The 22,182-nt window shown below is 43.4% G+C and overlaps 7 protein-coding genes across 7 annotated transcripts; 3 read left to right on the forward strand and 4 right to left on the reverse strand.

The window, feature by feature from the left end:
* Positions 1–2,679: 2,679 nt before the first annotated feature.
* On the forward strand, positions 2,680–4,723 carry F5Y00DRAFT_247984 (glycoside hydrolase family 93 protein). The gene is made up of 2 exons (XM_048009355.1): positions 2,680–3,048; positions 3,127–4,723. Exon 2 carries the CDS (start codon positions 3,183–3,185, stop codon positions 4,425–4,427), a length of 1,245 nt encoding a protein of 414 aa, XP_047860742.1. The 5' UTR covers positions 2,680–3,048; positions 3,127–3,182; the 3' UTR covers positions 4,428–4,723.
* Positions 4,724–4,962: 239 nt separating this feature from the next.
* Positions 4,963–7,625, reverse strand: F5Y00DRAFT_247987 (peptidase S28). Its single transcript, XM_048009356.1, has 4 exons — positions 7,358–7,625; positions 6,126–7,234; positions 5,787–6,069; positions 4,963–5,738 (listed from the first exon to the last, which is right to left on the reverse strand). The coding sequence occupies exons 1-4, from the start codon at positions 7,454–7,456 to the stop codon at positions 5,595–5,597; spliced, it is 1,635 nt and encodes a 544-aa protein (XP_047860743.1). The 5' UTR covers positions 7,457–7,625; the 3' UTR covers positions 4,963–5,594.
* A 280-nt stretch (positions 7,626–7,905) lies between these two features.
* On the reverse strand, positions 7,906–12,076 carry F5Y00DRAFT_273573 (uncharacterized protein; the record flags this gene model as incomplete). Its single annotated transcript, XM_048013205.1, has 10 exons — positions 7,906–8,843; positions 8,900–8,933; positions 8,994–9,115; positions 9,277–9,336; positions 9,396–9,480; positions 9,633–9,718; positions 9,778–10,177; positions 10,237–11,074; positions 11,126–11,755; positions 12,051–12,076. 10 exons carry the CDS (start codon positions 12,074–12,076, stop codon positions 8,041–8,043), a joined length of 3,084 nt encoding a protein of 1,027 aa, XP_047860744.1. The 3' UTR covers positions 7,906–8,040.
* An 887-nt stretch (positions 12,077–12,963) lies between these two features.
* On the forward strand, positions 12,964–15,549 carry F5Y00DRAFT_266238 (uncharacterized protein; the record flags this gene model as incomplete). The annotated part of the gene is made up of 6 exons (XM_048011914.1): positions 12,964–13,157; positions 13,225–13,573; positions 13,653–13,851; positions 13,907–14,182; positions 14,251–14,406; positions 14,471–15,549. The coding sequence occupies 6 exons, from the start codon at positions 12,964–12,966 to the stop codon at positions 15,547–15,549; spliced, it is 2,253 nt and encodes a 750-aa protein (XP_047860745.1).
* Positions 15,550–15,976: 427 nt separating this feature from the next.
* Positions 15,977–16,285, reverse strand: F5Y00DRAFT_266239 (uncharacterized protein; the record flags this gene model as incomplete). The annotated part of the gene is made up of 1 exon (XM_048011915.1): positions 15,977–16,285. One exon carries the CDS (start codon positions 16,283–16,285, stop codon positions 15,977–15,979), a length of 309 nt encoding a protein of 102 aa, XP_047860746.1.
* Positions 16,286–16,725: 440 nt separating this feature from the next.
* On the reverse strand, positions 16,726–19,060 carry F5Y00DRAFT_247992 (Creatinase/aminopeptidase). Its single transcript, XM_048009357.1, has 4 exons — positions 18,429–19,060; positions 17,687–18,340; positions 17,296–17,633; positions 16,726–17,225 (listed from the first exon to the last, which is right to left on the reverse strand). Exons 1-4 carry the CDS (start codon positions 18,758–18,760, stop codon positions 17,032–17,034), a joined length of 1,518 nt encoding a protein of 505 aa, XP_047860747.1. The 5' UTR covers positions 18,761–19,060; the 3' UTR covers positions 16,726–17,031.
* Positions 19,061–19,502: 442 nt separating this feature from the next.
* F5Y00DRAFT_247995 (DUF567-domain-containing protein) lies at positions 19,503–20,768 on the forward strand. The gene is made up of 2 exons (XM_048009358.1): positions 19,503–20,104; positions 20,183–20,768. Exons 1-2 carry the CDS (start codon positions 19,780–19,782, stop codon positions 20,452–20,454), a joined length of 597 nt encoding a protein of 198 aa, XP_047860748.1. The 5' UTR covers positions 19,503–19,779; the 3' UTR covers positions 20,455–20,768.
* The last annotated feature ends 1,414 nt before the right edge of the window (positions 20,769–22,182 follow it).

Here is a 22,182-nt window from a genome sequence, read left to right on the forward strand (position 1 = left end):
TGACGTAGGTTGGAGACCCACCTAATAAGCTCATATACCCCGTCTTACACGTTTAATAATTGATGTGGAGAACAGACAATGAAGTTTTTAAGTGCCGTCGATCTTATAAGAGATAGTCGCTAGGCGAACTCCTAAAGGAACATAGGTACGCTAGGAACTTTCTTTATGGTAACCTCATGTGACCAATATGACTGCCTACCATCTTTTTATGATGTATAGTATATTCCAACTTCACCACCATAGACTAGTAGGCATGTCTAAACCAAATCATAGTCTCGTCCTAGTTTTTGTGCCATAATTTTGTTCGTTTTTTAGTCTTTATAATTATTTCTGCCTGGGAAGGAACATCTAAACGGCATGGATTATTCTATAAATATTAGAATAAGTGCTGGTCATTCTTGGCTTACACCATAGTTGGTCCTATTCTTGTATGTAGCTTGTGCTGATCGGGATCTATGGGTGGCCGTACGGCGTAGATGGGGTGTAGGGAAAGAGGATGTAGGGAAAGGTTGGGTATACTGGAGTTTAACATTCGAGATGAATGATCGAATGTCGTTCTAAATTCGCGCTTTGGGACCTAAACTAGCAGTTACTCGCCGAGGCTCACGCATTCTCATATTTCCTTTCCCCGGATGCTCCCCGGATGCTCCCCAAACTTCACCTACCCAATTTTCATTAGCTCGTCACATCTACCGCTTCTTCATCAAACTCAACGTCCCATTATCCCCACCTATATATGTTTGCCCCGAAGCACTTATAAAATTGCGGTGACTTGGTGACCCGCATCATGTTACACCATTTAGCTCTTCTGACCTAGTACCAAGGGAGATTGGACAATACAAACAGGAAATGACTATTCCCGAAATATGATCGTAGCCTTCCATCGACGTTCGAATAGGTGAAGTGTGTCAGCTGTAACCGGTAGTATAACCGATTACAGAAGCTCAAAGTGGCCTATAGCCTTGTCAAGTTTTCAATAGACTAACTACCTAGGTACCTATCCTTATCCTTAAGCATCGGCCGGTGGTCACACCACAAATAACCGAATAGCCGCATGCTCTCCGAGGTATTTACTAAACAAACCGCAACGCCACTATGAAACGTTGACTCGAGAGTGGACTAATAAGGTAGGGGGAATTAAGCGTGATATTCGCATCTGAGCTAAGAAGAAGCTGACAAGGCGCTCTGGGGTTCGGTGGCTTACATACCCCAACGCGGGGTCGCCACGCGACTTTGCATGCCTCATGACCGATAGCAAATAAAAAATCGGCAGCGGTCAATGGATGACTTGGGTAGAGATGCTAGATGCAAGATGCACGTCATCTTGGATGCCCAGGATGTCCAGGATGCGAAAAAAGAAAAAAGAAGCCTAACGAACCTGTGCTGAAGTGTGACCTACAGGGCTCAGATGCAGGATCCAGATTACTGGCGTCTACTAACAATGGCCCGACTAACACAGTTGCACTGCTCCAGCGTAACAAGTTTGCCCGGCATGACCGGCATGACCGGCATGGATTTGTTGTGAGAGTGGGACAACGTAAATGTGGTGCGATAGTTATATAGTAGTTACCTCTAGGTAAATGATAGTTGTTCCGGATAGTATTTAGAGAAGAAGTCGTGCAACGTTGGCGTTTGCGCCGGTTCGCCTTTGTCGCCCGAATTTCGCCCGTTTCGCCAATATTCTCAAACAGATCCAGCCTGGCGGGTCGCATGGGATAGAATCCAGTATACGGAATATGCACTAGCGTTGTTTTTATTATAACTGTCATATTACCTAAGGTACCTGGTAAGGTACAAGTAACCCAGTCAAGTCGTCAGATCCCTCGGATTCCTCGCAGAGTTGCAGGTGCGTCTGGAGGTCCTGGGTACAATACAACTTACATACAGGTACCTGACGCCGGCAGTTCCCCTGGTCTGTCGTAACCAAGCTAAATTAAGAATTATACGTATTGTACCTACCTTAAATTGGGACCCAACATTCGAATCCGTACCCAAGTACCTTCTTAGGTAACTTTCAGTAGGGCTCCACTGTTTCCCGCGTTCCTCTCCTTTGTTTCTATCCCAAGTTTTCTTAGTCTGCATGTTGTGCAACACGTACAACGAATACTTTTACACTTTGTTTTCTAGTCGGTCTAACGTCAGCAGCGCCACGAGTACGGACCGTCGAGGGGAATCTTACATAGTACATAGTCCCAACCTAAGAAATAATCACCAGAAAACCTAGATAGCCTTAACAGATAAAATGACTTGTCTAATATATCTACCTATCTAACTTCTGTTGATGTTGACGAGGAAGGTCGACCGTTTTAGTCAATTTTAATGTTTTAAATCCTTCAGATCCTATATATTCCCTTAAGGGGTTTGGCCCAGGTACTATGTAAGGCGGTAGTAGGGCGGCAGTAGGGCGAAGTAGCTTAGTTGCTGTACTCCAGATCTAACTATGCAAGTTATTAAAGTTACTGTGAACAAGCAACGCATGTTCCAGTCCGACCCATTATTTAAGCAAGGAGAATGACCGGATCAGGCCGAGAAAGAAGCATCAGCAACATAAACTCGACCAAATATCTAACCGGATCCGGGTTAAATCCGCTAAAAGCATCACAAAATCCCCCAATATCATATACGTATTATAGATCACTGCAGGTTACACGGCGACTCTTGGCTAGACAATAGGCCGGCGGTAAACTTATAGTTTCCTATACCGTGATGTTTGAAGCACTACGACCTCCTTGGCACCCCTTACCGCATAACGCGCCAATCAGACGTGTCCGTAATATTCGTGGCAGACCATTATACGATGCCCCCAAAAAACCCATGACTCCCCTAGGACTCCCACAAGGCTCTGCAAGTAAGCTATTACTTGGATCAAGAGATCCGCCTCCACCCCTTCCCGAAATTATGGACATCGACCTGCCATGTGATGCTGCGTTGCTGTGAAGTGAATGTGAGGCACAGTCGGAAAGGCACAGAACGGATAAGTGTGAGTGAATGGGGGTGTGTGTGTGTTTGTACGTCAAGACTTGACAAGGCTTACTACCTAGGACCTAGGTATGTACAACTGACGAGCACGTCTTTGTTGTCGTTCTATATAAGTAGGCTCTCTCCCTCCGCTCAACTTCTTTATAGGTCCCCTTGGAACAACAACGAGAATCTGCCAAGTCATATTCCTCGCTATACCGGCAATGTCTCGACAAACTGCCAACATGTCACTCATTTTTATACTACTTCACTGTCTCAGCTTCATCTCCCTCGGTTTAGCTAGGCCTCTCCATCCTGCTCATCCCCTTCACGAAACAAGGGCGGTAGGACCTAGGGGTGAGCTAAGGGAGGCCTTCACATGGAGGTCGATCAGGAATAAACTTCACCTCACCTACCGAGACACCAGGGTAACTTTCAACGAGATCGGTGCTTCCTTCACTCTCGGCGATAAGGAAAGCCAGCTATCACCCGGAGGGACGTACCCTCGCCTTACTAGGCTCGCGGACGGCGGCATCCTCGCGGCGTCGGCTTATACCGCCAATGGCTTACGAACCATTAGAGTTACCAGGAGCGACGATGACGGCGCAACATTCAAAGAAATCGGCACTATCGCCCAGGGCCCCGGGGACTTGGATAACGCATTCCTGATTCAACTTCCGTCCGGAACCATCATTGCCGCCTTCCGCAACCACGACAAGGATGCTAATGGCCGCCTTAAGTATTTCCGTATCACCGTCTGTAAGAGTAATGACGGCGGTCGCACATGGGTTTTCTTGGCTCAGGCTGCGGAACATGCCGCTGACGCTTCGGGTTTCAACGGACTATGGGAACCCTTTATCCGGATCGGAAAGGACGGCGCACTCCAGTTGACATACTCCGGCGAGCTGAGCCAGACCAACCAGGAGACATTCCGCACTCTGTCACACGATGGTGGAGCGACATGGTCTACACCGGTTAACCTAAGGTTACACGGCGCGGATCAGCAGTTCCGAGATGGTATGCAGGGAATTGCTGCCATCAAAGACACCAACGGCCAAGATGCTCTAGTCATGGTCTTCGAAGTCAAGGACGGCCCGAACTTTCACCTCGGAACCGTGATTTCGTACGACGACGGTAACACATGGGGCAGGCGAAACGTCATCTACCGACCCAGCCAGCACAACGCCGGAGCGCCGCAGATCGCTACTCTCGGGAAAGGTCTTGCTGTGGTCTTCATGACCGACGAGGACTTGCCTACCAACCAGCTGGATTGGGCGAACAAGGCCGATATCAAGATGATCTTTTCTTCGGAGCTTAACAATGGCAACCTCAAGTGGACCAGCCAGACGTTACACATCTCGGAGGACAGCTCGTACTGGCCCGGTACCTTCAAGCGAGGAAACAACAACATCATGGCTGTCTACGAGCGCGGAGGTGTTCCTCACGGAAGAATCATCACGAGCGTTTAAAGACCTCGGGAATAGCATATACAACACTGGAAATGCATTGGTCAGGGGAGGCTCATTGAATTATACTTATTGGGAGTAATGGTTATCGTTCATGATAATCCTTGGCATTACGGTTACTTCAGATATCATAGGGGTATTGCGAAGAGGCTTCAGGCTTGAACACATTTGCAACAGCATACACCATGGCGGTCGTATCTAGACAATGGCTTTGGAAACAAGGCTAGCCGAACTAGCGAGGACACCAATTGTATATACCTCTAAACACACATAAAACAGAATTGAGCACATATTGTTAGGACTTGAAAATCTTTGCATGGTAGTTAGAGTTACTGATTCGACGGGTTTACGATAGCATATAAACAATTAAATCCACATGAACTAAATCCTTAGCAAAGGCCTGCTTGATGCGTTGATAGATCCGCAAATAAATGTGTTGGCGGGGGGCTGTGTGTCTAGGCGAGCTGGCACAGACAAAATAATTATATTAATTACAAATAACTACTACATAGGGGCGTTGAAGTATGTAAGGGGCTGTGATATTCCCTGCCCGCCAAGACTAATAGGTCTCAGTCAATCGCGAATGCTTTGGCTCCATCCCTTATTGCGGCATATCTATCTCACTTCGACCCATCGATCTGATCACTCTTACACTATCTAAGTCAGTATTTGCATGATCTGAGGAAAATCTTTATCCTTCGGCTTCCGGATAGCTCGCCTCTACCTAGAATCCAGGTTATGAGAAGATATCTGTCTATTCTAATTTGAAATGTTGATAATACCTATAATAAAAGTCTAGATTATAGCCGTCCTCTGGCATGACCACACGAATATTCGCAAACTTATTACGACGTTAGAATCCAGAAGTAATACATGTACTGAGTCATACTAACGCCATCCGGAAATGTTATCAAATCATCTACGTGCCCGCTCGGTTTACATACCGCAACTTGGTATGATAGGGGCTTCGTGTACCGAACGATCGTGGTTTTAAAGTTAAAGCTGTCAATCATGCAGGAATAAACAAGCTCAAGTTCGACATAACACCGGGTCTACTGCATGTTGCTATTGTATTTGATAGCTATGTCATAGTTCATCAGACTCCGTTACAATATCTGCTACTCCCGTCAGCTTCCCGTGGTTGACGAGTGCAAGTACAGGCGCCTGCTGCTAGTATTTACCCGTGAATTCTTGCACCCATTGTTGCACAAATGTCGCGATCTGCTTTTGGGCGTCCGCAACCGGCGCTGGCGGTAGGTCTGGTGTCGTTTCGTTAGGGAATAGACCGTTCTCATCCCAGTGGTGGACCGCCCGCTAATAAATTGTCAATACGGGTTGTAGAAAAAGTAATGGTGAACTTACATCGATCAGGATATAGGGCTCTTCTAGCGTGTTAGGTCGTTCGGGAAGACCAATGGCATGAACACCTGCCGCTCTCCACGGATCCCATTCGCCATCGATGAAAGCAAGTCTAGGATAACTGATGTTAAACCCGCCGAGCCTATTGATGTACTCCACGTCGGCTGGCTTCGTCAAATTGAAAGCCTCTCGGCAAATCAGAGCCGAGTAGTCTACGTCGATGGTACGTGAGATGAGAGGGAGTTGGTCCTCAGGGACACCGCTTCCGGTTTGAAGATAACCCCATCTAAATATTTGATGAGTACTTGAGGTTATATTATGAATCAGTGGCTTGAGACTTACTGAGTGCAAACCTGGTATTGCCATAACCTCCAAGTTTGGGAAAGATCATCCCGGGCGTAAAATTCCGGGTCGTACGTAGTGAAGCACGCATCCTGATCACCGGAACATCTTGCAACTGACGTTTCGTTTACGTAGCCAACGTAATTCAAGAATCGGTTTGCAAGGGTTTCTACCTCGTCTTCGTAGCCGCCGACTTTAATCAGCTCTTCAACAGATGTCCTACGTGCTTCCGTTCCAGGATACAGCACGTCGTCTGATGAGACCTTGTCGCAGTAGACGAAGAATTCGTCGCTGCTCTGCGAAGGATCCCAGTTTAGGCTCTGCAGCCCATAGATGCCGCCGTTGATAGCACTGGCGAAGTCGCCGTCGCGCGTTACATTGGGTAGACCAAAAGCTGCTTTAAGCTGTCCAACGTAGTCAGAGCCCTTTTTACCAATAAGTATATTGTCCACGATATGTGTGAGCTTTTGGGTGGTTTCGACGCATGCCGGCGGCCCATAAACAGCAGCAGCCTCGAAGTATTGCCAGTAATCCCAAATAGCCTGGGGAACGCCAGACGACGAGATAGTGCCGTGATAGACATCTGGGTATACGACTCGCAAGAACGCGACAAAAGCACCAGCATAACTGCCGCCGTAGGCTATCCAAGGTGTCTTCTCGGGACTCAGATCCACGTCCTCCAAACCGGCGAATTTGACATTCTTAGCAAAGTAAGCAGTATCAGCCAGGGCCTGGTCGGTAGTAAGGAAGCGCAGGTTCTCGGTGCTGAAGTCCGGCACTGGGATACTTTTTCCATAGTACCTATGCTCGAGAATGACCCCTACTCCGCCCGTCGCTTTCGCAAGCTGATAAACGATGCCTTTCTGTAGGAAAGGTAAGCGACCAGCTCCATCCGTCTCTCCTCCCGTGAGCACAATCACCGGACCCCCTGGCTTGTAGTATTGCGTATCGAACCAGTACCGCAAATTGAACGTGCCGTTGGAGTGCGGCTCGTAAGAGGAATCGTTATGGAAATGGTCAATCGGGGTCGAAAGATTGTATTCGGGGTAAAGGGTTTGAAGGTCAAGCTCTCTGGCGCTGAGACTATCGTACGCGTCTCTATTTTGGACCTGCCGCAATTGGATGAATTAGTCTCGTGATTATCTAGTTGTTTACATGGTATATTGATGATAAATGGTAGAAGATATGGTGTATCCGTTTGTATGTATTTGAATGAAGTTATGTTCACATACCTGCTTCGAAAGCTCGCTAATTGGCAAGGGGTGTCTCTGAATTGCCTCAACCGACGAGACAAGGGCTAATAGGCCCGCGACAGCACCGCAACGAACCATGGTAACGATGGAAAATGCGCCTCTAGAAGGGATTCCAGAAAACAAGAATCACCTACACAATCCAAAATAGAGCGACACGCCCATATTTGAGAGGATAATTGGAGGTCTGCTTGGCATTGTGCAATATCTAGCCTCCGTTGTCGTTATTATTGCTTTAGGCAGGACAAGAGATAATGTAGTATTATTCGACCCCCCGGACATGCAGACACGCCACCCGAGCAGCCGAGATAATGAGTGACGATCCTTGGCGATATGCAGTCAGACCCCAGTCAAACCCCGGGGCTAGGCAAAAGACGGAAGGTCTTGCTGCACTCGTTTAAGACGTTATCAAGATCTATCCGATTTACCTACATTGATATAACGATAAATATTCCGTACTAGTTAACACGATCAGATACGCATAAATGCATCATAAAATAATTTCAATTATACACACTTCCTATTCACGACCGGGTAAGTATAATCGAAGGGGTTAAGGGGTTATAGATGGTTAAACTGTTATAAAGCCAGAGACAAAGTGAAGAAAAGATCGATTACTACCTTCCAAATATCAACCCAACAAGTTGCATTCAATAGAAGTACAATCAATCAGAAGTGTCACTATCGTCGTCATCATCATCATCGTCATCATTTCCCTTCTCCTTCTTTTTATCCTTCTTCCCGGATTTCCCTGTCTTCTCTGAACTCTTCTTACCCTTCTTGGTACTACCTTTCGAGCTCTTTTCCTTCTTCCCTCTGCTAGCTTTCTTCTTCTTCTTCTTTGGTTTATCGGACTCGCTTGAAGATTCTGAGCTACTGTCTGCCCCTGAATCCTCGTCGCTATCAGCTTCTGAGCTAGAATCGGTATCGGGCTGATCCAATCCCTTGAACCCTATGTCAGAAGAGGGACTGAAATTCACTGCTCGCACGTATTCACGCTTTGCCACCGTATCCTCATCCGCGCCGTGAGTCGCCAGCAAATACTGGTTAAATTGTACAGAGGCATTGGCGACGATCTTGAAATACTTGACCTTCACAGCGACATTAGTTGGCCGATTGCTATCTCTTTTGGCCCGAAACTCAGCTAGGGCCAGAACCGTCTGGAACATGTTGCGGATTTGGCGACCATTCAATCTTAGCGTTTTCCAAGTTTCTGCAGCCCAAGTCATTACTTTCTTTTCGCAGTCTTCATATTCGAATCGAGATAGCTCATTCTTCTCGCGGTAATCATTTAGGTCCGCAATTCTTTGGAAGTTGTGTTTGAATATTTTTCTGGTTTGCCTCTTGGTTAGTCTCGGGTAGTAGAGAGTCAAGTGTAAGCGCGATCGGAATGCGTCGTCGATGGCTCCAACACGATTCGTTGTTAAGAACAAGATTCCGGAATAGTATTCGAGGATACGTAAAAATACTAGTTACGTTAGTGCCGGCGTTTAATTAAGAGTTATCTAGGGTCTCAGGGCTCACCGGATACCAAACCATTTCTCTGTATATCTTTTTGCTATTTGGGATGAGCGATCAGTCGCACACATGAAAATAGGAACGCAGTTTATTAACTTACATCTCGCTTAGCAAGGAATACATCTGCTTCGTCAAGTAAAAGCACACAACCCCATCTATGGGCTAGCTTAAAATGGTTTTCCATATTTCTCTCTACGTCTTCGGGCTTATAGCCAATGTCGCCTAATTAACATCCGATTTAGTATTCATTATATAGTTTGTGGTGAGGAGGCAACTTACCACAGGTAATCGGGTATAGTGGTTTCTTGGTATGGGCAGCTACGCACTCTAATACCGCGCTGATATTAGCCTTTGTTGTCTAGAGCGATGTATAATTGTCGTACCTGCTGTGGAAGTTTTTCCAACTCCTGGTACGCCGTGCAAGAGAATAATACATCCTCTGCCTTTAATGACGATAATTTAGTAACAATAAATAGCTCCAAGTGAATGTACAACTACTCACCTTTCCCTGGTACTAAATCCATCCCGATTTTAACGTCTTTGTTAAACCCGAGCTCCTGTGTATGCGTCTCAACCATGGCTTGAACCTGAGGCCGCTGTTAGCAGATACTTTCTGGAACCATCTAGTATATGGTAAGAACTTTATGATGTTCCAGTATGTAAGTCCTCATAGGATCACCATGAATGTGCATTCATGGTTGAATAAATAGGAGAATGAACTTGATGGGGGGGTTATTACCATCTCTCGATGACCTTCGGGGAGGACAAGATTGTCCCATTCATCATTCTGCTCTACCGGTTTGAGTCGTCTGAGGTCAAGGAGGACTATGAAAAATATGATATTAATAACATCATCGAGCTTAGTATATTAAAATTCCACTTACCCCATTTTCTGTTTCTAAGAGCGAATCCCGGAATTGCCCCCGGCAACAACCTGATAATGTCCTTTTCTTTCATAATTTTCCTGAACTCCTTTTTACCTTCTTCGCCTCGTTGTTTTTCACCCTCGTACTCTTCGAGTGAAACCTTGATTTCTGACTCAATCTCGTATATCTGTCCGATCCGGGACTCGATATACACATCTTTCATACAAAATCTACTATAGCACCATTTATGAGAACACGTTGAAAAGCTAATAATGCCATAGCTAGATTCCGCCTTCGTGGAAATAGTTAAGATAAGGGGTAGAGGAGATGGGAATTTCGGAACATCAATATAAGCCTTTTTCGTCTCAGGTCCACCTTCAAAAGCTAGTTTGGTATCTATTATGACGGGGCTATTAATCTACGACACGTCATGTTAAGTTAGCAGTAATACGATTTGGGTCATATATAGAGACTCACTTCTTCTCGAGTTGGCCCAACGATCGATCCTTGGTACTGGAGATGAGCCGTATTGGTGACGTTGAGAAAGCTGTTACCACGCTCATGGAGACGGTCTCGCGCCATATACCGGGCCGGATATGCTTGGAGATTACGAATCTCCATGCACCGCTCGTATGGTTTGAAGACGAAAATATCCCGAACAATACCGTATTTGGTTCCATCAAAATCGACGTAGAAACAATATACATAGAACTCGGTGTAGCTGTTTCTGACCTTCCTCAAAATCTGAGTATTTGTCAGTGCTTCGGTAATGTCTCCGGCCTCTAACTTAGTCTCTACCTCCAGAGGGGGTTTGTTGGAGGATGTAAAATATAGAGAGTTGTTTAGCTCTTTAGACCGGGGAGGTCGAGGTATATTCCTCGTGATTGACATGCCTCCGAATGTGGCCACCACCCGGTAAGCCTGAGGTGTGTACCTTCGGACCGGAGTATAGGTAGTACCGTCTATATCCCGATACGTCTCCATCCCTGCTTCCCGAAGTGGACAGTAAATAGTTTCATTTGGATCAAATAGCATCCAGAGGTTCTCAAATGCTACATATTGTTCCATCCCTTGACGTAAACTTTTGTACAGTCGAATTTGCTTGCCAAGATACTCATATAAAAACTTTAAGAAGACTTGGAAGTGAGGAAGAGCTTCAGGTAGATCAAATTGCTGAGAGACGGAATCTTCATCGGTGCTATGGGGTGCAAATGGAAGAGCCTTTGTTTCCTCACGGTTTACCTCTGTATTAGGTGCTTCAGAAGACGACTTCTGAGCTTTCTGTAAGCTTTCAACATTGTCGATAACCACTTGTCTATGAATGACCATTAGTAAATAAGAAGTCATAAGCAGGATGCTGGCTTACCCATAGCGACTTTCTAATTCTTCAAGCTTGGCACTGATGCGGTCAATATTCTGGATTAGGGGCCGGAAGGGCTTGTTGAACCGGATCAAGTGACTGTCGCTATCTGTATTGACGTTTAACAGTTTTCGGAGGAAAGTGGTGACCGCTTCGGATGAGATACCAAATGTAAGTATGTCGATTTCGTCTGGATCGGGGGCATTGGAATCTGCCCGTTTCGTGGGGTTTTCCCCATCATATCTAGTCTTCATGTAAAGGGCTCGGACAAGATGCTGAGTGTCGTGGTCGCACATGAAAGTACCCTCTTCTGTTCCAGAGTGCACGCCTATAAAGCTGCCGTCATCTTCGAGGTACAGTCTTGAATTAAAGAATTTGACGGTAACTTCAACAGCGTTATTCACATTCGAGCCCTGTGATGCGGAATTTCCTTTCTTATTCGCACTGGCTCTGCTTTCTTGCCCAGTCTCTAGTTGATCAATTCGGTCTTCCAGGACTCTCATATAGTCTACTAAACCTTTCACCAAATTTGGGCCCTGATTCTGGCGTGCCTTTATCGAGGATTTTGCTTTGAGTTTCTCTGTGTAAGCTCTAAAGAGGATTCGTGAATTGTATAAATCCGCAACTCTACGTACTCTATTATCATCGGGGTCGAAGACAGGGCGTAGATCTGAATCTGATGCCGATTCGGAATCGGAGTCTAGGTTATCCGCAATATCCAATTTTTTTCCATCCCTGTTGGGCGTCGCCGACCCTAAGTTAGGCTTAGTTAGAACCTGAAATTTATATTTGCTCATATAACATATAAGTACAGTGGTAAAGTATACCTTTTTCATCTTCGATAGGGTCCATGTCTTGAGGCCACTTGTTAGCGGATTTGGACAGCTAAACTAGTAGTGGAGGAGGAAGGCTAAAAAAGAAGGTCTATTACCTCGCCGGATAGAGGCTACGTGCCATGGGTGATTAGGTGGGTATCTAGAAAGATATACTGAATTGCGAACAGCTGATAGTGTAGTATTTTAACCAAGTCCAATATGGCATTTCATTAACGAGGATACCATATATCTGTTGCTGCTTTTACGCTATCCAATATGCCGAAGAGCCTCACGAATGTAATATCTCCTCGGAATTTCGTACGAATTCCAATCGGAGTTTGAAGTGGATAAGCCTCGAGTGTCAAGTGAAACAGTAACACCAGAGCCGAGGACATGTACCAAGCATAATAGAGATTGAAGAGGGTTCTAAGCACCAGGCCGTAGCCTGCAGCCATAGCCGTTTCGAACTGCTGTACGGCGTTGACTATTGATACACTCATTTTATAATAACCCAATGAGAATTAAGACCCCGTTACATGAGGAGTCAAATGTTAAACATGTTATGTCCCATTGTAGCACTGCAACGCTGCAGCTTCCAGTCTTTCCGTTCTGATCTGTCACAAGGTGGAACCAAACGGTATGGAACCAATTTGGTTGCTCCGCAAGGAACCCTAAACTACCTACCTAATCTAACGAGTTTACGGCTCGCATATACCAAACAAATGCTTTGTTGCTGATATCTCATCTAGAATCTTGACACGATCGCCACCTCATATGTACTCTAAATTCCCTATCTTACGTCCTTGTAGATACCAATAAGATTATAAGAGGTATTGGATAAGGTAAGGGGTATCTAAGCTGAAAGCAACTATCACAAACCCAAGCCTATCTATCCCTTCAATATTGGGTTTCCTTTAGGACATTAGGTTGTTATATCGGCCCTATGCGGCTCTATCGTTTTTCTCGTCCTATCTCCTTCGCATCATCAAGAATCCAATTGTGAAGGTATTTAGTTCAATCATTGGCGTAATGGAGCCTCAGAATCCAGTTGTCTTTCGGCGAAAGATTCTCACGAACTCTGCTGCTGAGTTTGTAGAAAGAGAACCAGGTATAGAAGCACTATTCCAGCCGGAGGATTCCTACGACGAGCTCAAAGATTCTCGAAATGCTTCGGAATTTATACCTGAAATCGACAGGTTTGCTCCGAAGGGGGTTATATTCGAGTAAGCCTTTTAGTCATCTTTTGTTGCCGAGTTCTGGTTCTACTTATTAACAGAATCCTCAATATAGCCGATCGAAATATTATGAAAGATCTCTAGAAAGCAAAAGGAACTTCCTTCGGACCCTAAAAAATTTCGTTTCTATCCTCAGAGATAGGAAAATAGAGTCTGAGCTCAACATTGTCATAAAGGATCCTAGCGAAACGCACGAATTTACCTTTGAATACGTACTCGGAATTATCGACAAGATTGGAGAAAGCCGCAACAATTCCACTAAAACTAGATCGTGCAAGAACTTCATCCGGAGATGCTACCACAAACTGGAAGACAATAGGGATGTTTTCGAAGGCATCCTTGATATGATCCCCGACGATATATACGGCTCAATCTTATCAGGAGGGTTTGCCTTGATTCTTGCGGTATGATATGATTTCCTATGGGCCTACGTAAACATTTATTGCATATGATGCTTACCTGTAAGGTATATTCCTCTTATAGGCTGTCGAGAAGCATGCCGAACAGCGTGAAGAGATCCAAAATTTCTTAGCGGAGATTCCTGGGAAGCTGAACACCATCCAGCGCTTGTCGGCAATACACCAATATTCTTACCAACTTCATTCATGTGCAGACAACGTCATGGTTGCCGTATTTACGGTTATGGAGCGTATCGTAGACACTATCACTAGGTCATGGAAAGGTTTGACCTATTAAGTTTCGTTGACAAAACGATGTCGTTTACTGATCAATCATAGTTCGACTGACTCAAAGGGCCGGTAAGATAACTCAGAATCTCCGGTCTTTGCCCTATCGAAATAAGAGGTCAACGGAAGGGAATGAAGTCAAGGGTGATCAAGGAGATAATTTAACCGTAGCCGACGCTTTGGCCAACCTTGAAAGAGAAGTACAATGCTTCCAAAACGAAGTATCTATCTGTGACCAAGAAAGACTAGGTAGGATTGAAAGAGGTAACGGTGATCTTAAGCTTGGCATAGCATTTGTTGAGAAGGGCCTTGAGAAACTAAGCACAGGTAATTATGCGAATATCTTCCATTACCTACATAAAAGACATATAACTGACAAAGGACACTGTGGGCAGATATTATGACAGTCGTGGAAAATGGCCAGAGGTTTCTAGAAAATATGGTCGCCAAAACATCAGAGAACAATTATCAGACACTCCTATTACTTTTTAAAAACACTCTATATCAGCTCTGTACAAGCAATCCGGTTTTCAATGGCAAGACTGGCGGGAGTAAGTTACACACACTACTCGTGTTGATTTCAGACGTACTAGTACTAACCAATGTCTACGGTAGTTGATCTCAACGAACTACAACTTCTCCAAGCAGAACGAATGCGTTCATACCAACAGGGCAATAAACTTATTGCGCTGAGATTGTTCAAAAAGCTGGCGGCCCACACTAATGATCCAATGATAGACATAAAGGACTGCCTCGAACACATATGGTTACTCGATGCCGATGAGAAGAATATGTGCCAATCAATTCTAGAATCAAAGGAACTTGATGACTGGTTCGGAAAGGATCAATCGAGCATCTTCGAGGTTAACCTCCCGACGCCTTCGGCTGCGCTGAACAACCCCCTTTCCTTCAGCAGTGCAATGCTTGCAACAGCACTTATCAGCACAACCCAGTTTCCAGTGCTCGCATTTTTTTGTAAGCATAGAAACAATGAACATCCTCTGGAAGATGAAAAGTCAGGTCCAGTCGCCCTAGCAAGGGACCTCAGTATTCAACTAATTCGATTCATATCTGATCACCGTCCCTCGGTGGATCTTTCACTACTTCGGAGCCAGAAGTCTTTGCCCAAAGTCGGGAAAAGTTTAAAGGAGGAGCTTTCAGCATTGAATTCGCTTCTATTCGCACTGCCGGAAAATGATACGGTCTTTATCATGATTGATTCTCTCTCATATTTATCGGGAAACGGAAATGGGGGAAACAAGGTAATCGAGAAGCTAGTTCGGACAATGAAAAATAGGCGGGACATTACTATCAAGTTGATGGTAACTGATACACCTGCTGAATTCAAGCTCAAAGCCCTTGCAGACATTTCATACACCGTACCCGACTCGGTTGGTGGACTCGGTGTGGTTGATGTAGCCGAGAGTGGCGATGAAGTCGCTAAGGTATTGAGGCGTAAAATGAAAACAGAGGATGGTAGGGTTAAGAATATAGGGGAAGATGTAGAAGACTACTCAAACGACGATGAGAAGGATGAACAGGACGATGAAGAAGATGAAGATAAGGACGATGAGGAAGGAGAAGAAGGTGATGATGACGATAATTCTGTGGAGGTTAAAAGCGATGAAAGTGAGAATCTACGTGAAGACGAAATACATGAAGGTGGCGATGATGATACCGATACAGACGAATAGTGTGTCAAAGGGGTAATACGTTTGATGAAGTTCCTGATGATCTACCAAATTGATTGTGTTGTTAGCATATACCTTAGGTAGCTTATGCAGTGTCGGCGAGTCGAGATACGGGCATATACAAGACTTTAGAGCCTGGATTGAAAAGATTGTTGGCAAAGATAAATAATATTAATAAAATCAACGAGTACGGCATAAAGCTATAAAGTTGTCGAGGCTACTTATGCATGCTACCTAACATAGGAGGTATGAAGGTAATCAAAGCTTCTCTCAGTCTGGGATGGCTAGACAGGAATGATGCATACTGCACCCTCGAACAACAGGAAATCCACTGCAACCCTCAAGGCGTAGACCCAGACGACCTACAAGGTGACTAAATAATCCAGCCACTGCCCCATGCCGCTAAGGGCCAACTATTCCTCAACCCCTATTAGTTCCGCCCTTGTGCGTTCAAGACATCGTTTCTCTGCAGCACGGCTCTCAAAAGATTTTCAATCTCGTCCAACCTCGCTTGACCGCCGGTGAGGGTAGCATTATCGGGGGCCTGGAGAGCTGCTATACGGACTGAGCTGCCCGCTTCATAAATCAACTCGAGGGCCTTGTCGATCGCCTCTTTTTTTTTATCGGAGAGTTGCTCATGCTCGACGTCAATTCTGCGAGCCCAGGGCTCGATTCGATTGCATTCCTGCATGTATTTAAGACCAAGTTCTACCATCGAAACCCGCGGCCCCTGCGACATTTCTGCTGTGTGATATAGGTATGTCAATGAAGAGTTGTGTTGTTCTGTAAGATGATATAGGTATGGCAATGAAGAGTTGTGTTGTTCTGTAAGATGATTGATTTACTGCTGAAGGAAACGGAACAGAAAATGGGAGGCCTTCGGGGCTGGCTTTATATAGATATCATTTCCAGAGCTGGTCAATGAATTGAATTCACGCTGATGGCTTTAAGGGTCTTCCCATCGCAGTCATAAGCTGAGAAGTTTATTGTGAATGGATAGGCAATGAGTTAGATCTAGTACTTAGGTAACCATATATGGCTGGTAGTGAATATACACACTCCACCATGAGTGTTTGTTTCAATATCATCCTATTAACTTTAAGGCTTTCCTATTCACAGAGGTTGAAAACATCACTAGAAATAGTCGGAAGAGCTCCAATCGCAGAGAAATATAATCACGCCGGTTTAATTCTGTCAAATTTGTGAAGTAGGTAACCCATGTGAGAGGTACCTACCTAGGTTAGGTACTTGAGGTAATTCAGATGACGCATGAATACAATGAATGTTTTTCTCGACCGACTCAATAATTCCTCATCTATCGGGCCTGTGAATGAGTTTCTGCCTCTGCTGGGCACTTTTCTCAGGCAATAATGTGGCCAAGCCCGGAAGGGGGTTAGAACTCTCCAGTAATGAGATCAATGATACCTAGTCCTGTTTGTAACAAGCAAAACTCCGGATTTAAGGGCCTTCACCATATCATGCTTCTCAAGGGTCATAGGGACCCATAGCTCTTCGCCCCGTTAATAGCTCGGCATCATCATCTTCTTTTACAAGATATATATCTTCGTGACGAACACCAAATTTACCTTCCAGATATATCCCAGGTTCGTTTGTAAAAGTCATCCCAGGTTGGAGGATACTTCTTGTATTCCACTTATTCAAGTATGGTGACTCGTGGGCTAGGGAGAATCAAGTGAATGATATTAAAACTCTGAACTGTCAGATGGAGTAAATTTGAGAAGTACATACCCTTGATCCCAATTCCGTGACCAAGTCGGTGCGTAAAGGCACGACCGTATCCTGCTTTTTCAATAATCTTACGGGCAGCAAGGTCGACACTCGCTGCGGTACTATTCGCTTTGAACTCCTTAGCTGCAGCCGTCTGGGCCTCCAGTACAATATCCCATACTTTCAACTTTTCTGCATGCAGCTTAGAGTCTCCTCTAGGGACTTGGATGGACCTGGGCAGCAGGTCCGGCGTCATAAAAAGAGATGCAATTAAACTGGAGTATGTTTTGCCCCTCTCCGTCGTCGAGTCTATGAAAAAGCTGCGGCAAATATCGGAAGAGTATCCCAAGTAATGGGCCCTAGAAGTAGTTTAGAGGGTACGTCAAGAATTTTTCAAGTGCGGTGTGCTTACCCGACATCGATCACGACCATTGTCTCATAGTTTAATTTCTTTTTGCCAACGACAAAGCCGCCGTGAGGCAAGGCTCCATCTTCCTCGAAGAGAACTATGTTGAAGAAAAGAGTAAAACCCACCGAGAGCAGCGCTGCATCAAGAATATTTCGCACTTCGTCTTCAGTCAAACCCGCCACGAGGCATGGACGCATCGCCCTTACGGCCGTCACAGTCCCGGTGTTAACAGCGCGAAGCAATTCTACTTCGGCGGGGCTTTTTAGCTGCCTCACCAATTCGACTTCTGCGCTCAATCCGAACGTCTCGAATCCAGCATTTGCAAGTCCGCGAGCAATAAAATCCCGCAACTCCTCATCTATCATGAGTCTAGGTTTCCTCCCATGCCCATGCATGCCAGTATCAGCAAATAAGTGAGACTGCCGAAGAGTACCGTAAGGATCCCAGTGTTCCTCCCAAATTACGATGTCCAATTCAGGCTCTCGGGAGGGTATCCCGAGCATGCGGACTCGGCCTTCCTCAAAATGTGGAGCTAGAAAAGCCGTCTTGGCAGAAACGGCCCCGGACTCGGAGCTTACGGGTAAGATTATCATCAAGAACGGCCTTTCTTCGGGCTCCCAGGGCTCCCAATCGCCCTGTGAAGTGTTCCCATAGTATCTAGTAGGCCGTTAATGCTAGGTCGGGTTAAAACATGTGAATAGGTAACTGTGGGTAAGATGTCTTTTTAGGATTCGCAAAGTCTCACTGGAAAGTATAACCTGGCTCGAGAACAAAAGCACCGACATTAGATGCGACTAGAGCTCGTGCGAGACGATCTCGTCTTTCTATGAACTCGAGTTTGCTGATTGGGGATGCTCCGTCGAGAAAAGATAAGTCGGCTTGGAGATTATCGATGGCGCATCTTTGCACCTGAGCTATATCCGGTCCGGATTTCAAGCTTTGGAATGTCCATAGGCGTAATAGACATGCCGCATTGAAGAATAAAACAGCCGCGATAATAGCTCTACGGCTCCTGGAGGATCCAATGCCGTGGCTCAAGCTCAAGCTCGGAAGGGCCTTTCGACTTGTTTGTTTCATGGCCGCGTATAACTGGGATGTGAGTGAGGGGCACAAAGTTACCACTGGATGCCAACGTCTTGGAGACGTTAGTTACAGGTTAGGTAATATCCATTGGGATTCCTTTCAACGGCGATCAGAGCCTTGATTGGTCAGATCTCTCCGTAAGTAAATCCTTCTCTTTGCTCAAAGCAGGATGTCTTCACAGGACCTCTGACGAACCCAATCAGCCGGGTGATAACACGTCTGGGCCGAAACCCCCCTTTACGGATGATTTATTCGGAGAAGGATTTGATATGTTCTATGCTGATCTCTTACCCGACATTAATCAGCCCTGGGGTGGTGATTTAATGACATTGGAGCCCTCATTTAGTGACACTGAATTCCAAATGAATTTATGCATAAGATACGCATAATATTGACGTATACCGTCGTACAATACACCCACTATAACTTGATTAAACCGAGATCTTGTCCTTGGCGGGTATGGTACTTTAACCAGTATACCAGTACGAATATAAATACGAAATTTACAGCTATAGTACTACCCAGAGCTAGCTACACATGCAAGGCGCCATAGAGAGCTACCTAATAAGGAAATTTCTAGCGGAAAAAAGATCATTAGCACGTTGATCCCAACCGCCTTGCTGAGCTCAGATGCGTTTCTATGAAAGTGGGACAGCTTAGCAGGCAGCCCAGCTGTGCAGCGGATCGACAAGGGCTGTGGTACTAATTCAAACTACCAATTGGTGGATTGACGTAGGTACATAGCTCATAACTATCATACATAATAGGCGATTGACCATGGATCATCGTCTAGGACTTATACGGCGTATTAGAAGTCAAGAAATTATTAGCTGTCCTGCCACCTTACTAAGGATATAAAAGCTTGTATACCTCCAATGGACGTATTTTATGATAATAGTCTAAAATTCCAACCCTTCTTAGATTCATCTTCTTTGTTCTCGATCCGGGCCTAGCCAGTCTATTCCAATCCCATCAACTCGAACTTCATCATCAACTTTCCAACCAAACTTAGAATGGGAAACCCACCGCAACTACCTCCCTTTCCTCGACAGACAGGCATATTTCCGCAATTTTTTGCAAGGCAATCCGAAACCTTAGTTCTGAAAGAAAAATGCCTGTCGCTGTCGGGGAATAGCTTCGACATCAGCCTCCCTAACGGTCAGCCCATCTTCAAAGTAAATGGCGAATCCCTTTCGTTGTCCAGCCGCATGAATGTCACAGACATAAGCGGCAACTTTCTGTTCAGCATCCGCAAGAGGCACTTGAGCATACACACGACCTACTACGCCGAGAATTCTAATGGCGAGGAGATCTTCGAAGTGAAGAGTAAATTTAGGTGTAAGTTTGCCTTTCTGACGCCATCCCTGTCTAGTACTACATAGGATGACATTGGGCGACTAACACGAGAAATTATAGTGGCCGGTTCTAAGTTTATTGGTACATTCACTTCTGCGTCTGGTCAGCAGGAAGAACTAGTGATGAAGGGCGACTGGACTGATACGACGGCCGATATCACGGATGAGGCCACCGGCCAAACCGTCGCGTCCGTTTACCGTGATCGCTGGAATGCGCGGGAGTTCCTGGCCGATCAACAGACTTATAACGTCACTATCGCGCCGAACGTCGACATGGCTATCGTTGTCGCAATGTGCATCTGCCTAGATATGAAGAGAAACGAAGCTCCGTAGGGAGGATGTATATGCGATAAATTTTTGTACATTGGTTTGGAATTTGGTTACCTTAAATATAAGCGATGATAATACCTTGGAGCGTTGTACTTGTGTGCTTTTGGAGGAATATCGCGAGTGGGAGTTTTATTCCTTTTAACTAGGGGAAGCTAATAGTTTTGGAGATTGTTCCTTGTTATATGAATAGCGCCTATTTATCGTAATACACAAATCTGGTGTGACAAAGCCGTATTGGCGTTTAAGATAATTATCAAAGCCTTCTTAGGAATCTATAAAAAGAGTTGCGAGTGTAAAACCACCGCGTAAAACTCACTTTGCGACCTCATAACTAACATAAGAATCCAGGACCATGAAAGCAATAAATATATTGAGCTCGGGTATGTCGGAGATTAGGTACCTCGATACATCAAAGATTTGCGCAGAGAGGCACGTTACTGGCCAATCAGATTATCGGCATTCAACTTAGGCGTCGTGGGGAGATGCGGCACTTACCGATAGATTACCCGCATTACGCAGCCAATCTTGTACTGCACATGTATATGCGTGCATTCCAGCAGCAATGGTTACGCAAGACTCATACAAGGCCAATACATACCTGGCAAGCTCTAGGCTTGTGGATCCGTCACCACTGGGCACGGACCACTATTCGTAAAGACCCATAGGTCCACAAGTAAAGAATGTATATAAAATTATAAATAATTTCTTAAATAAATTCCTTTCTTTTTATTTAATAAATTAATTAATATTATAAAATTTATCCCGATATATATTATTATAATAATAATATATTATAAATTTTTATATTAAAATATTAAAAAATATAAATAATTATTTTTATAAATAAATTATTAATAATAAAAATAATAAATAAAATAACGTAATATTTTAATATATTAATTAAAATAATTATAATATTAAATCTTAAAAAATTTAATAATAAATAAAATGTTAAAAGTAATAATTTTTAAATAAATAATTAAATCGATTATAAATTAAATATAAATAACGTTTATTAAAAAATAAATAAAATTAATAATAAATTATATAATATAATTAATATAATTAAAATATAAATAATTTAATAAAATAAATTATTTAATAATAAAATAAATATATTAATAAATGTAATAAATATTATATAATAATTTATAAAAAATATAAAAATTTAAATTAACGGATTTAAAAATAATTTAATAATATTGGTAATAAAATTATCGTTAATAATACTTTTAATAATAATATTATTATTATTATCGTAAAAATTTATAAAATAAACTTTTAATATAAATTAATTTAAATAAAAATTTATTAATGTTAATAATAAAAGTTAATTAATAAATAATAAATTTAATTTATATTGTTTAATAAATATAAATTATATTATATATATATTTTAAAAAGAAAAAATAAAATTAATATAATTTAAAATAATATTAAACGATTAAAATAATAATTACGTAAAATATAAAAATAAAAATAAAATTGTTTTATTTTTTATTTTTAAACTTATTTAAATAAATAATAAAATATTTAATAAATTTAAAAAAATATAAAATAAATTAATAATAATATTTATATTATATAATTTATAATCGATAAAAATAATAATAAAATTATTAAGAAATTTTTAATAAATATTAATATAAATATATATATAATTATTTATTTAAATTAAATTTATAAAAATTATATTATAAATATTAATAAATTATTACGTATTATATAATT

Source organism: Daldinia vernicosa (genome assembly GCF_022497035.1).
Source record: "Daldinia vernicosa strain CBS 139.73 unplaced genomic scaffold F5Y00scaffold_67, whole genome shotgun sequence".
In the NCBI taxonomy this organism is placed as follows: domain Eukaryota; kingdom Fungi; phylum Ascomycota; class Sordariomycetes; order Xylariales; family Hypoxylaceae; genus Daldinia; species Daldinia vernicosa.

What these genes read in the sequence shown, in the direction of transcription:
- F5Y00DRAFT_247984 (XM_048009355.1), top strand. Translation starts at nt 3,183, where the DNA reads ATGTCTCGACAAACTGCCAACATGTCACTCATTTTTATACTACTTCAC.
- F5Y00DRAFT_247987 (XM_048009356.1), bottom strand. Translation starts at nt 7,456, where the DNA reads ATGGTTCGTTGCGGTGCTGTCGCGGGCCTATTAGCCCTTGTCTCGTCG. An exon ending in CAATACCAGGTTTGCACTCA is followed by an intron (nt 6,070 to 6,125) that starts GTAAGTCTCAAG and finishes TCAAATATTTAG; the next exon opens with ATGGGGTTATCTTCAAACCG. An exon ending in AGCCCTATATCCTGATCGAT is followed by an intron (nt 5,739 to 5,786) that starts GTAAGTTCACCA and finishes ACAATTTATTAG; the next exon opens with CGGGCGGTCCACCACTGGGA.
- F5Y00DRAFT_247992 (XM_048009357.1), bottom strand. Translation starts at nt 18,760, where the DNA reads ATGAAACAAACAAGTCGAAAGGCCCTTCCGAGCTTGAGCTTGAGCCAC. An exon ending in GAGCCAGGTTATACTTTCCA is followed by an intron (nt 18,341 to 18,428) that starts GTGAGACTTTGC and finishes ACGGCCTACTAG; the next exon opens with ATACTATGGGAACACTTCAC. An exon ending in TCACGGAATTGGGATCAAGG is followed by an intron (nt 17,226 to 17,295) that starts GTATGTACTTCT and finishes GATTCTCCCTAG; the next exon opens with CCCACGAGTCACCATACTTG.
- F5Y00DRAFT_247995 (XM_048009358.1), top strand. Translation starts at nt 19,780, where the DNA reads ATGGGAAACCCACCGCAACTACCTCCCTTTCCTCGACAGACAGGCATA. An exon ending in AGTGAAGAGTAAATTTAGGT is followed by an intron (nt 20,105 to 20,182) that starts GTAAGTTTGCCT and finishes GAGAAATTATAG; the next exon opens with TGGCCGGTTCTAAGTTTATT.